Source organism: Ambystoma mexicanum, chromosome 7q (genome assembly GCF_040938575.1).
Source record: "Ambystoma mexicanum isolate Mex_15411 chromosome 7q, UKY_AmexF1_1, whole genome shotgun sequence".
NCBI lineage: Eukaryota > Metazoa > Chordata > Amphibia > Caudata > Ambystomatidae > Ambystoma > Ambystoma mexicanum.
Window position 1 is genome coordinate 602,037,459 of NC_090941.1, and position 15,568 is coordinate 602,053,026.

At 40.4% G+C, this 15,568-nt stretch overlaps 1 protein-coding gene across 1 annotated transcript in view; it reads right to left on the reverse strand.

Annotated features, from left to right (window-relative positions):
- Window positions 1–15,568, reverse strand: part of ALG5 (ALG5 dolichyl-phosphate beta-glucosyltransferase) — a 275,306-nt gene that overhangs the window by 120,192 nt on the left and 139,546 nt on the right. The window contains exon 6 of the mRNA XM_069639106.1: window positions 1,539–1,652. Within this exon, the coding sequence (XP_069495207.1) occupies window positions 1,539–1,652 (114 nt within the window). The remainder of the gene's footprint in view (window positions 1–1,538; window positions 1,653–15,568) is intronic.

The window sequence follows — 15,568 nt, forward strand, 5'->3', positions numbered from 1 at the left end:
GTGAAAGGTAAAGACCAGGCAAAAGGCTGACACATGGTTAATCATCTCGACAAACTGGCCTTGCTATAAAAAAAAAAGACAGCGATTCAAGAGGAGAGCTAGGAAAGACACAACCTCATCTGGTCAGAATTTATGGATTTGTGTGCTAGATGGACTAGGTTTTGGAATGTTCATAGATCTGTGGGTTAGAAGCACGGATCATATCTCTTGACTACCCCCCCCCCCATATCCCTGCGCTTGTCCCTAACATTCTCCGTTCCCAGACCACCTTCTCTGCTCAGACCCACCCTCTTGATGTTCTCCAACCCCAATGTGAATGAAGCAACTTGTATACGGATGAAATAAGAATGTGTTTATGTTATAGCAGTGTTCTGTTTTAAGGAATACAAATAAAACGTTTTTTTTTTTTTTAAAGAGAAAGTGACAAGACACAAATGTAATTTTAGATCTTTGCACCTCCACAGCTGTGGTCATATTACCGGTTTATAAACACACAAGAAAACCGCAAAATCATGCACATATTTTGCATACATTGAATAGTTAATAGAAAAAACATGACATTTAAAAGTAAAAGGCAGGTTAGTCTTCATGCCGTTTTTAATGTGAAAAGAGCTGTATTGTTTAAGTCAGGCATGCAATTTCTTTAAAAATCTTTTAAAAGCAAGAAAGCTGCAGGTGTATTTTCATAACAGAAGGCGAATATGTGCATTCACTGACTAGTGTCTTTGGAAAATAACGCTGAATCATATGAAAGAGGCGGCAGGCACATTTCGTAACATTAGGAAGAGCTAGGAAAGTTGTTCATAACATGGAATAAAATGTTTTTACATACAAGCATGGTTGGACTATATAAGGTAGCATACTGCTAATTAAAATTCATAATGTTGCCGTTTGGGAGCTTGACATTTTGCAATGGTTAGTGTACCAGGTTGGAGAAATTGGTGTACAAATGATGCAAAAATACAATAGCTAAAAAACAAGAATATGCAACAGTTGCAGAGTTGTTGAAAAAATAGCTAACACGTGTGCTACATATCACTTCTTAAATTATATTTTCTTTCCCAAAATATTCTGGCACGTGGCCCCTTAAACTCCTGTGAGAAAAATAAGAGAATAGCCCATGAAAGCTATTTAGCAACAACGTGGTGGAGCCGACGTCACTTCAGTCAGTCAGGGTATAAACTGTAACCCAGAATACATCAATTAGACGTAGCACAACAGTGGACAATTGAGGAACAAGCTATACATTTACAGAAGAAATAGTGCACAGAGTAAAGGCGATACAAAAGGCATGACAACATCACAATCTGGTAGTAATATATAGTGTGAAGAAAGGGACCCGATTCTTCATTCATATAATCCAAGAAGACACAAAAAGAAAACCTATCTGCCCTATGCTGGGAAAATCAAACTCAAAAGATCTAAAATTATCCCAATAGACTAACTAACTAAACAGTGTAGACACGATAACAACCGCAGAAAAAGTTGGTTACAAAAACATCAAGCAGTGATCTACATAGTGTCAGGTCTTTACTTACCGGCCAGGGTTCAAGAGTTTTGAGACCATGTTCTACTTTCTCAATATCTGCAAACTTTGTAGCTCCATCAGCATCAGCCATCAGAATGTGCTTTCCTCGAGAGCTTAGGACTCCCTGCGTTAAAACGGGAAGACATAAGGAACACACTGGTGGGTTTATACAATGGGATGACTTACACAATTGAAATCCAACATAGCAGGTCACCCACAGCTTGGAGAGAGTGAGTAATGCAGAGGTGCTTTCAAAACAGGTGACAAACCAACAGTAGCTCAGGTTGACATTTCATCATGCTCTTAAATCACAGCAAATCAGCACATTAGTGTCTTTCATAGGATGAAGGAAAGGGAAAAAGGCTTGTTGAACCATATACCTTAGATCCCATCATTTTAAGCACAAGCACAAGCCCTACTCTATTACTCAAGAAGAAACAAGAAGCCTGGGTGGAGTGGGCCCATCGTTGAGTGGACTATTAAACATCAAAACAAATATCTCAAGTCAAAATGCAATCCAGCTTGAAAAGAAGTTGAGGAACTGTCTTTCATTTGAAAAAACACCCAACAAGGTACGCAATCAGTTTAATTATCAAATAATGTTATGTTAACTGATATTTAAACTGTGCCAATCCCCACCACCATAGTTTTCTTACGGCACCTGTCATTGACACGTCTGGATGTCTTCAGACTTTAGTGTGGATAAGAAGGAAGACGGTAAGGCGGGAATAGAGAAGGGAGGTAAATGAAAAGACAAACTAGTTCAGCAGGGAAGGTGGTATGTATGTTTGTAATAGTAGGGATGTGCGTTTCTTAAAAAACTGATTAAAGATCAGCGGGAGACAAAGTTTCAATGTGATGGCAGTATCTAGGCCAGATGATGCCTGGTACTAGATGTCTATGGTGTGTGTGTGTGGTTGCATGATAGGCTTGCAACGTGCTCAAGCAGGCCCTTGTGGATTGGAGGCTTTTACGGGCTTAGTTTGTAAGACACAATCCCTGTATTCAGTAAAAGAGATGGGTTTGGAAAGCCAGTTGAACGGATGCGCCAGGCAAATAGTTGATAGTGTTTAGGGAGGAGTGTATGTCAGGAAAACATTGAGTAAGAGGTAGAGGAAGAGGAGAATGTGATTAGTTGAGAATTTAAGTTGCATGAAATAGAGTAGGAATGAAATAAGGTAGGAACGTTGGCCTGGAGTTGCGAAAGGTGAGGAGATTGATTGAGAGCTAGTTTGCGATTCCTGCTCTTTTGTTACATTGTAGAGTGTAATGTATATATGTGCATATATATATATATATGTACATATATATATATATATGCACATAAAAACCTGTGCTCTTCACTAAAAAACTTATTCAAACGTGCCATTATGGTTCAAAGTAAAACCGAAAACCCCCTGAAATTCGCCAGTTATGATAGGCTAAGCAACCATAACTGGCCGCACCATTGTGCACTGCTACCACTAACACCCAGGACACCACCTAACTTCGTTCCACAGTGCGGACATTCGCAAGGTGGTGCCATGCGAAGAACGTAGTAGATCGAGTTCCTCCACAGCATCCTCCGTGTCCGATCCTCTCACCACAAGAGACAGTCTTGTGGGGGAGCGTATCCCTCCAGCTGCCTCACAAGCCATTCGCAATGCTGTTGACCCTTACTTTTCGAGGGTCACAATATTGTGTGGGTATTGTGAAGCAGTACTCTGCAGGGGGGAGAGTCTTCAAAGTGCTTTTGAGGCTACGGTCACAGAGCACCAGAAAAACCGCTCCTTACCTAAGTAAAGGCCACCCTATATCTTTCTCCATCTGCCCCTTCTTATCCCCCTCATTGGTGTCCCTTCCTTACCTTCCTCTCCTAGTGTCTCTTGTCATCAAAAGTAGTAAACTGGAAAATTACAAAAATTAATAAAAAGGCTCTTTTCAGAGCCGCCTTTCTCAGTTAAACAATAGAACTATCAAGTGACCGTTGTAGGCCCCTGCGCATTTTTTTAAAAGTCCGCGGACAGTCATAGGACACATAGGGTAAGCATAACAAAACCAATGGACTTTTTGCTGGGAGTAAGTGGTGGCTCTGAAAAGAGCCTTTCGGTGGTGGTGTGTATCACTCAAGAAATTTACGTTAGAAAAAACGGATTGTGAAATAGGTGACTATGATGTCAAAAAAATGTTTTGAAAAAAAAATAAAAATAAAAATTGCAATGCATTTTGTCCATTGCGAAGAAAGATCCGATTGCCAGCATATGTGAGATGGACTCCATCTGCACAAAAAAGTAAAGAACTACGAAACTAAATGTTTTCATTGTGGAATGAGGACATACCAACATCTCTTAGAAAGGCACAAACAGCCTTATTCACATTGCGCCTCGCTTTTGCCATTTGTGGACCAAATGCAGAGGAACGCAACCATATCTGTCTTTGTGCTATACGGAAAAAACCATTTGGCAATTTGGATACATGTCCATGACCTTCGCAAGTCCTTCCTTCTTTGCAAATTGCAAAGGAATTCCCGACACATGGCCTAAACTGTTTCCACCGCAATGAATAATAAGTATGTCCGGATGCTCTGTCTGTAAAGTTGCACATAGAGGTACCAAGTCCAGCCACCTCATTCCACGCATGCCATGCCAGTGCACTTCTACATTAGGAAATCCAAGATCTGCACATTGACCACAACTTTCAGTATGCACCTTCAACCAATGTATCCATGAGTCTCCCAAAATCAAGATAATCTGTTTTGGAGCACACAGAGCCATGGCTGTCATGTCTCCCGTCAGGGAAAAACACACCCACTGAACTTTACTGACCAATCCCTAGCTTCACACAGTCTCATTTGCATGCATCTCCACCCCACAATCAGCGCTGCCTGCAAACTACGGTCATGTTCGCGGACACCTACAGGATGAGAGCGTGAGGACTGTACATTTAAATATTAGTCCCCTTTAAGGTGGGTTCTGAAAAGAGCAGTTTTTTTTTTGGGCAGATGCCTTACAGACATCTGTGATTTTGTATTTTTTTTTAAATATTTTCTCTTCTTACTATACTCGTACAACCATTACAGAACCTTCTCCAAAGCAAGCCTCACATTCCAAAAGAACATGGCATTGCCCAAAGAAGATAATGCAACACCATCTGCTTCAAAATAAGCCGCATTACTGGGAACAATGTTCTCGTGGCTGCAGAAAAACATACCAGCGCGTAACATAAAAGCACGCATGCCGCCATTGATGATACACCTCCCAATTCCCTGATTACAACAGAAAACAGAACTGTTGTCCCATTTTCCTCTAGGGAGTAACCCAGAAAAAATGTATTTCGCAGTTGGAAATATGTTCATGACTGCTTGCAGCAACTGCTCCAAATCGTCCAACAAAGTACGTGCACTGACGTAGCCCAAATGACAAGCACCGTAGTGCAAAATCACCACATGAGGAGTGGTCATTGCACGCATCTCGCTGAAAACTTGTAGAATTGCCGCAACACTGCGATCAGTCTCAACGCTCCACACCTCCCTACTCCTCTAACATCGAAATGGTGTGCTACATTCCTACCTTCGGCATAGTGCTGTAAACCATGCACAAAAATATATACAACTACCAAAACGTTCATCCTCTGCACCTCTGCCATCTTCAGTATACGCACCGTCTTTCGACACAAAAGAGCAATGGGAACATCCGATTGGCTGATGGCTACAGTTCCCTTTCCATGCTAGATTTGCTGTGGAAACCCGTATGTGACACGCCCTACCTGTGCACAAGCGTTTTGTACGTTCAACACGAAACTCTTAACTAGTCCTTCTACCCTTTCCACATCACTCACAAATCCATTCCCTCATTGGACACAGCTAAGCAGTCACACAACCATCCACCAATCAGATTGAACATCCGTACATCTAACTCCGTCATCAAAATTTCACACTTCAAATGTACTATTGATCACTCTAAGTACAAGGCGCATATCATTGCAAAGCACCTACTTCGAAATGTACTGTACAAGTTATTGTTATTGTTATTTTGCATATAGTGCCTTATATACCATTGGTATGGTCTGAAGGTGCTGGTAGGTTGAACGCCCTTGGGAACCGAAGTTCATATCAGTAGAGAGAGTAGAGAGAGTCAAAAGGTGCGTGTGAGCACCAGGTATGTGTACAGCTCGTGCGGTATCTGTGTGATAGCTGCTTTCTAGCGGTAGGTGTGATGGTTGAGGTCAGGAGTATGTGTTTGTTCTGGCGGGATTTATCCAGATCGGATGTGGCTGCGTTAGGCCTGAGGAGAACGCCTGGCTGGGGGGTGTATAACCAGCAGTGATTACTTAGAATGATGTGTAGTGAGCAGCGAATGTTGATATGAGAACGGTTATACCAAATGGTGTCATAGTATCTCTGTGTTCTAGTTGAGTGGTGATGTAAGGAGAGAGTAAGCATGTTGGTGAGATATGCTGGGTTACATGCCCTTTCAGACACTTCTAAATTCACAGAGAGGCTATTGGGCACGCTTCTAAAATTCACAGAGAGGCTATTTGGCATACTTCTTAATTCACAGAGAGGCTATTGGGCACACTTCTAAATTCGCAGAGCGGCCGTTGGACACACTTCCAGAATCACAGTGGGGCTATTGGTACACTTCTAAGTTCAGCTTCTAAATGCACACTTCTAGAATCACAGGAGGCTATTGGGCGCACTTCCAAGTTCAACATTCAAAGAGAGTTAGTTGGGCACAATTCTAAAATTCTAAGAGAGGCCATCGGCTACACTTCTAGGTTCAACTCTTCACAGCGAGGCTATTGGGCATGCTTCTTAATTCATAGAGAGGTTATTGGGCATACTTCTAAATTCTCCTCTACGTACTCATCCCCTCTATGTACTCGACCCCTCTACGTATTCATCCCTCTACGCACTCATTTGCTCCCCGCACTCATCCGCTTTAAGGACTCGTGCTTTACACACATTCAACAGCAATATCCTGTTCCATGTATTCATCTCTGTGTCGCGGATTTCTACGTAGAGCTCTATCGATGCGCACATGCATGCGTCTAAAGTACAGGTATGCATATTTTAATCAGAGAACATGTACAACCCGTGTGATTTCATTTAAACAAATGAATACCACTAAATCTGCATAGCCAATACATACCAACACTCCCCCTTTAAGTGCAAGATGTCTGATTGTACATTAACAAACCACACTACTTCTTACTGTATCCCGCATAACCTATACATACGTTACAACGTTCCCTATGTAGTGCGAAACTCGATTTTCCATTAGAAAATGGCACAATTATTTACTGTATACCGCCTACATCAATGCTACTCTCAATACGATCGTATGAGAAAAATAAACGCTCCCGATTGCTGTGGTGACATGGCCCTCTGAGGGTCTCCCGATTTTTCGAAATCGTACTTATAAGAAACTACCGACATTTTTCCCAGCAACTATAATGAGCTATCACTTCCAAACCTCTCTGCTATACATAACACAGCTTAAAAGAAACAAGGCATTTTCATAATCTTAAAATTGTACTCATTTCTAAAGCACTTGCAACTAACTTACTGCAAGTAACATACAAAGGCAGCACATAGTGAAGTGAAATGCACACATGCACTGTGTTAAATATCAAAGGAGAATACTCCAACGACAGATGCAAAATTAACGTGTACAGGAACATCACTGCTTTAAACACACAAAGTTACTAACTTCTTTTTACAATCGCACTGAAGACTACTGTCCTGAAAATCAACAGCATCTACATTGCAAACGAAGAAACCTGGTCATTCTGCAAAGAAAAGTAGGTACAGCACGACCTTTATATTCTAACTATTCCTGCAACAGAGTGTGTGGGTTATGTATTTAATTTGTGCACCAAACCAAACAGTGATTTCTGAACCATTCAACCCACAAATTCCCATTTATTAAACACAGATAAACAGGCAGAATGGCTCACAAATCCCTGTCTGTTTAGATCCCAAATAACATACAAACGCCTTACAATGTAAGTACTAGAAAAGAAATAGCTGTTTCAATTTAATGCCATTATGTTTACTATTAATGCATCTCCTCACCACTAGGCCTCTTTGTATTCTCATCTGAAGCACATTTTAGTAGTATACAAACTGAAAAATATCCTCCCCAAATCATTGTAAGAAACCAATGCACATTCACACACCACCACAAAGAGCTTCCCCATTAAACTCATGCACACAGCACACATACATTGTACAACACACCAAACCATGCCTTCCTTTTTTCTACAGACCCCAAATAATGCCTACCAAAAAGCAAGTCTGTAGAAAGGAATGCAGAAAAAGAGCCAATAAAAATAAAAGTGTCCAACCTAACCATCCATCTGTAATAGAGTTTGTAGAGAATGTTGGAACAATACAACTAGCACAGTCATTTAGCAAAACAAAGGAAGCTTCAACTACCAAAACTTTACCTCCTCCAACAAAATGTGGCACAAAAGAAAACTCCTCACAAAAAAAATCAGCTACCAGTACTCCTAACAATGCTACTATTAATCCTGATATATTGACAAGAAACTATAGTAAAACAAGGATTTTAGCCAAAATGTTTCGCCACAGAGTCCGTCAGAATCTAATAAGAAGAGGACCGAAATCATCCTCAACCCTTAAAATCTACCGTAGAAAATTAATCTTATAAGCTCTTGCAGATAGTGCAATCCTTCTGAAAAGGAAGCTGTTTATATTAGTATTAAGTAGGATGAAACCACTAACAAAACTAAGTACCAAACTACAAAAGAAACTTATCAATAAACGGAATGTGAACAAAAATATCTTCTTACAAATTTGTGGAGGTGAATGGGGTCACACAACAACCAAGAACCATATTTTAATGAAGAAGCATACAAACAAAATCAAACACACACACAATTGCCGTCCATAGCAGTGACAAGGGTATTCAACCGCAGCATCATGGAACAAGAAACACTGCTTACAAAAGTTTCCCTTGAAAACTCAGAATTACCTCTTGCTTCGACTGAACCAGACCGTCCAGTGTACAAATGGCCGTGCACATCAATGTGTGCCATTCCTAACAAATTATTCAAATCTTTATGTCAGTTCCTCAATCAGTTTGTGAAAGGTACAGACAAAATTAAAATTAAAGTGCTGCAAAATATAGATATCTGTCCAGTGCACAAATACACAGGACTACAAGGACATTCATTAGCCTGCATTTCTGGACCTATTTGCAAAAGCACCTTCCATGATATCAAAAGGACAGCAATACATCATGCAAATGTAAGAAATCTGGTGTATAAAATATACTATGCTAAAAGTCCAGCTTCAGAATTAGCCAATTTAAATAACACTCTTCTGCATGGTACACCCAAATATCTACAAGAAGAAATGGACCGTATTCAGAGAAAATATTTTGGAAGTGAAACCCACTTACAAAATACAATAGTTGTAGAACAGAGTACCAACAGTTCTGCACATAGTAACCTTCTATTACACACATACAGAAAAGAAATACTAAAATTTAAAAGTGCATCAGCTGAAATACGAAACCACATGTGTGTGTGTCTGTGTGTGTTGCCGCAGAACATTTTACAAAAGGAACACAAAAAATATGGAAGTAGCATTCAAAATAGAAGACAATGAAGATTGCAGATGGTTTGAATTAGCTCTCTACCTTTTAGCCGAAAACAAATATCAAATAAATGAACCACTAATATGTTGCAGTTACTGCACTACAAAACTAAACAACCAAACTCCTTCACGTGTTATCACAAATAATTTGTAATTGTTCCCACTATCAAAAAGCCTGCAACAACTCAATTTGTATGAGAGCATCATAATTCAAACAGTTCACCCATTTCAAGCAATTATACGCCTTCATCCAAAAACAGCAAAAGTACCTCCCTCTGAATTGGTGAAAGGCATTTAGTAGTTTACTTGCCATTAGATCTAACAGAAAATGTACACACTCTAGGAGTGCCACGTTCAATAGAGCATTCTTTAATTGTCTTGGTAAATGGTGTACCAACAAAAGACAAAACAAATTGTCAACAACTGGTGGACTTACATAAAGTTAGAGAAGCCTTGCAATATCTAAAAGACAATAACGAATACTACAAGGAAAAATGCGACAAACCAAAGGTTCACCAATGAGCATATGGGAAAAAAGTATAGAAGCATGTGCTTTTCCACTGCTATTTCCTACTGGCAAAGGTGGAAGATACAATGATAGACCCACTCAAATGACAGCATCAGAATACCGCTCATTACGAATGTATTCACAAGATCCCAGGTTTAGACAAAATGTAGAATACATATTCCACCTACTCTTTGAAAGTGAACTAGCAACCCTATGTTACGGAGTTGCACACATGTTGAAATCTGTAACCCACTTTCAAAATATGTCAGCTCCGAAATTAATACAAAAAGTACAAGAAAAAGATTAGGTTTTACAATCAAATATAACAAATTTGTTTGCAAACATGCGTGGTACAAAAGAATACTGGTTCCAACGGCACGAAGACGTACGTTGTATGATCATAAACCTTGGACCACCAACTTGGTTTGTTGCACTAAGTTGTGCAGAATATGCATGGGAAGATTTACATGAGTTCCTACGCATATCCAACAACAACAAAACTGACATACATTTATTAACAACTGGAGAACTTTTCTCTCTAGATCCAGTTAATCTGTCAAGATATTTCCATCATTGTTTCATTGCTATGCTACACTATATTTGCAATAAAACTGTTCCTCCCCTCGGAGAAGTGCAACACTTCATTGGAGAAATGAATACCGAGCGAGAGGAGCACCACATATTCACATGCTGTTATGGACCAAAGGTGCACCTAAATTTGGTCACGACACTGATGACACGGTTTTGCAGTTCATCCAAAAATGTGTCACTTGTGAAATCCCTTCACAACGGACACATAGTGACCTGCATAGGAAGATTTTACAATTTCAAAGACACAAATATGGCAAATATTGTCGTCGCAAATACAAAAACAAAGGGAAATTCTATACCACATGCCGCTTTGGTTTCCCTAGACCAGTTACAGAAACAGGTGAAGTGAACAACTTCATGACTTCAGTTCGACATAGTGTTAAACGTAAATCACCTAAGAACACGTATTACATAAAAAGAAAAGAAGAATCAAAATACATCAATGATTACAATGCAATCATTGCCCTCTTATGGAATGCAAACATAGATGTGCAGTACATTGCAGACAATTCCACTGCTGTTGCACGATATGTTACAGCCTACTTAACAAAAGCAGAACAAACAGGGCTTCAAGACCTCTGGGATGACCTATCATCAGACAAAACACTATCTCAGAAATTGTACAGTCTAGGCATAAAAATGCTCTCTCATCGAGAATGTGGCACCTATGAAGCGGCAGATTGTTTAACCGGTACTGCTTTGTATGGAAAATCAGACGACATAGTATGGCTAAGTCTTGGTCCTGCTAAATGTAGAAAAAGAGTTCTGAAATCATATGAGGACATAGAAACAATTGCCAGAAATGATCCCAACAGCGAAGACATTTTAAAAAACAATTTACTGGACACATAGTATCCGAACAGGAGTATGACTTTGGAAAACAGGTGTCTATACCACTTAGCTCAAAAATGTGCATACAAAAATAATATAAAACCCAATGAAAACAAAGGCAGATATAGAGTCACAGATTGTGAAGGGAGCTTAGTGAAACTTACCAAACGTAGCTTAATAAATCATGTTAAATTGTCATTAAAAACTCCTCAACATAAAGAACTATATTACATGTCTCTGCTACAACTTATTAAACCATGGAGAAAAGAGGAAGAGATACTAGATAACTATGACTGCTCTGAATATGCTTTCAAAGCAAATGAAAGCGCCATCACCGATGTGAACTTTACGCAGTACAAAACAATGTTGCACAATGAACAGAATTTTCAGAATTAGATAATGGTAATGAATATCTAATTATGCTAAACTGACACGATGTCCATAGAGTAGAAACATTGACACAGAGAATTAGAATGACCAAATAACTGTTGTAATAACAAATAATACTATCCACCTAGAACAAACCTGGGTCTGCAAGAGTAACTATAAAGCCAACAAGAGTTGATGAATACAGAGTACTTAACGGCTGCATCGTGGGATGTAAAACGTGAGGAGAAGCCGAGATAATGTGGCGAATTGATCCGCGGCTGATTCGACTGAAACATGGGGGACCGAAGGCTATGTCTCAAACACGGCACCTGAAATAGAAGAAGGCATGCGCCTGCAACATCAAATATCATGTGATGGTAGGATCACGTGAGATCTATCACATGTATAATAGCAGGAAGCTGAAGCCGGGTCTATTACACGTGACCGGCATAGACACTCGAGCAAAGAAGGAAGACGCTAATAAGCACTGTTGGAGCACTAAGGTAAGCGACTTCAGGTGGTGTTCTATAGATTAGGAGAGATACGAACAAAGAAGGGAAGTGCAGATTAATTGATAGCACATGCCCACACCGCCTATTTACACCTTTTTTGGTGTTGTATTTTTGTCTTATAGCAAATTCACTAAAAGATATCAACAGTGTATTGAAAACACGTGGGCCCATACAATAAGCAGGAACCAGAACTCAATTTACCGCAAATACTCCATCTGAAAACGATATCAGACATGAGATACTGTCCAACATTGGTAAGCTTGTATTTGCTCCTCTGATGTAATAATCGGTAGACTGTGAAGATATTTATACAGTTCCCTAGCGAAAGTGAAAAGATGACATAGTTCATTTTTTGAAGTGCTCTCATGTCCTTTGTAGTCCAAACAATGTAAAGAAATGTTAAATTACTTGACGAAGGCTGATCATCTCTAGAGTTAAACCGTTCAGCAAGTAGAATAAAGATGGAGATAAGCATATTGGAAACATGGGTAAGACCATGAGAATGTAGTTCCTAGAACTGTAGGACTACCATTATGACATCCGTCATAGATCTTTCCTATTAAAAAGTGGTGTGTGTGTGTCATTCTATATAGGTTTTTGCGGAAATGGTGTATTTAAATGGCTAAAACCTTTGAGTGACTGCCTTGCAACTCAAGCAGAATAAGAACAATTTTGTGTATGAAGATAAGACAGACCTCGAAATATGACTGCAGCATGATACGGAGGTAAAAAGAGGATTGGCTAAAACTCAGGGTGCCTTGTGATGTGAATTTTCTATCTAAATATTTTAAAATAAAGGAGATGTTTTTTTCAAACGAGTACACGGCCTAAATATATGTGAAAGATAACCAACTACAGCGACAAGATGATTTTAGATATCAGTCCATGTGAAACCTGTTCATTTTACCAGGTGGGATGGCACCATCATAAGGTGATTAGGAGGAGTTTAAAATTGAGGTTACCCTACTGCTATGATGCTAAGCATAGTAAGTTGTATCTAATGATAAATACAACCAGGTTATGTCGAACATTAAAAGTCGATTGTCCCCTACTTGTTTCCCCACAGATATCCATTCGGTGTCTAAGTCGGAAGAGAGGAACTAAGGGAGGGACAAGATGTGGATCCCCCAAATGTTTCTAAGAACATAACGTTGTATTGTACATTGCAATTGAATGTGGTTTTTACCCCTGATGAATTTTCTAATAGTTGTGCAAAAAATCTAAGGAAAGAAACATGTTGGGAATGTTTGTGGATGTAGTATGAAAGTTTGGAATGAGTGAGTGAAGATTGTTAGTTGAAAGAAATAAGGACTTGGGTGAGCCTTCTCAATTTTGATGAGGTTCTAACCATTGATCGCTATTGAAAACTAATCTAATATGACAATGTATAAATATTGGTTAATTGATAGACCACTGCAGATTGCTATAGTACATGATTGATGAGCTAAAAGCTGCTTAACTCTTTTATTGCTGTATGCACGCTTGTTATAGATGTGTATGCTTTTTTTTATGATATAAAGTTTTAAAAGAATTATTAAACTGATATTTTTGATACTTTAATTGGATTTGTGTAGATTTAATGATGAATAACACATATAGATGGTAGTGGTAGACACAAATGGAATAAGGGGAAACAAGTGACCCGGTGAATACTTTATACTGTACCAATTTGGAGAGGGCTTTTCATGCGTGGTCTAGTGAAATATTTCCTCTAGTCTCTCAGGTGTTTGTGAGCACAATGAACAGCAACACGAAGAAGAACTTCAGGCCCAGCTAGATAAGGACTCTTCCGACAGTAGTCAACCTTCTGTAACAGGAAGCCAAGAACCACTAAGACAGCCACTAGTAACAAATGAGGCAGAATTAGCTATGAGAGAAGTGGAAAACACCATGTGTCATTATCAAGAAAATATAGAAGACTTAACTGTACAACAAGCAAAACCTAAAGATCAGAGCACCATTTTTGAAGACGTAACAAAACAAATACTACATGGTGTACAGCACGAAAATAAAGAATGTACCTGCCAAAATTACAAACCAATACTACTGTACATTAGTGGTGAAGCTGGGTTAGGAAAAACATTATTTTTTTTAAAGAATTCTCTTTATTGAATTTTTCAACAACTTTAACAATCCCCATAACTCCCTCCTCCCTCTCTACCCCCCTCCCCCTGGTGCTGTTTTAAAGTCTCCGTAGCTCCCTGCCACCACAAAGTGTCTATTCGGGGTTATTCCAGATCCAAAAGTCTTAAACTTTGCGGGCGCCACCCGATCCTGAAATCATCTCTGAGAAAGGAAAGGACCTCACCCCACTCGCCTGCAAAGTTTTGTATTGTATTGTTCATTGCATAGGAGGCCCATTCCATCGCTACTATCTCCCAGACTTTACGCAACCAGTCTTGAAACATCGGTATGTTCGAGCTCTTCCATCTCTGGGCTACGATTGTCATTGCTGCCAGAGTGAGCATCACCCTCACTCTTTCCCTGCACCTCGAACCCGCCGGCCCTTCTGCTGGCCTCAAGCCTAATAGTGTCCATTCTGGGGGGATGCCTCCCTCTGCCCCAAACACTTGTTCCATCGCCTGCTTAATGTCTCCCCAAAACGGGACTATTTTTGGGCATCGCCACCAAATATGTTCCGCAGTGCCCTCCTGGCCGCATCCCCTCCAGCAAGTTCCCGACGAATCTGGGTAGATCCTGCGCAGCCGAGCTGGAGTATAGTGCCACCCATATAATATCTTATACCAGGTCTCCCGGGTTGCGAGGCTCTCGCTAGTTTAGGGATCTTCCTCCATAGATTTTCCCACTGTCTTCTCTATTTCCCTGCCCAGAATGTTTTCCCACCTTCCCATATATGCCCATTGCGGCCTCGGGGTAGCCTCATCCAAGATCTTATAAAGCTGCGAGATAAGGCCTTTCGAGCAGTCGTTGGTCATCAGGAATTTCTCAAAAAGAGTCGGTGATCTAGTAGCCGCCTCTTTATTTATGGGGTATAGAACCAGTGTCGCAGCTGTGAGTATCTCAACCTTTCACCTTCCCCCAGAGTGAAATCCCTTTTACAATCTACAAAAGAGCTGATCTCCCTTCCTATAAACATGTCCCGCATCCAACGGCAGCCTCCCTCCCGCCAGTTCCGGAATGCCCCTCTTTCTAACCCCGGGGTAAAGTCTTTATTATTGAAGATGGGGTTGAAGGGGGACAGGTAGGTTGTAATTTCCTTACGTTGGACCAGTCTGTCCCAATTGTCTGCAACTAGTTTGGTGATAGAGCTCAGGTACATATGGTCCGGACGATGCTGTCTGGGTAGCCACAGAACCTCCCCCAAATCGTGTCGCGTGACCGCTCTGTCCATCTGAACCCAGTGTTTTCCTTCCCCCTCGCGCAGCCATTCCCTAATCACCCTTAGCTGGGCCGGTTCGTAATATTGACGGAAGTTGGGAAGGGCTAGTCCCCCCCCTTTTCTCGGGGCCGTAAGTTGCATCCTACTCACCCTTGCCCTTTTTCCCTCCCATATAAACGTGTTTGTTACCACCTGGAGCCCCTTAAAGAAGCTGGCCGGCACTGCTTGAGGGATAGCTTGGAAGAGGTAGAGCAGCCTCGGCAGGGTAACCATTTTAAGTGCCTCT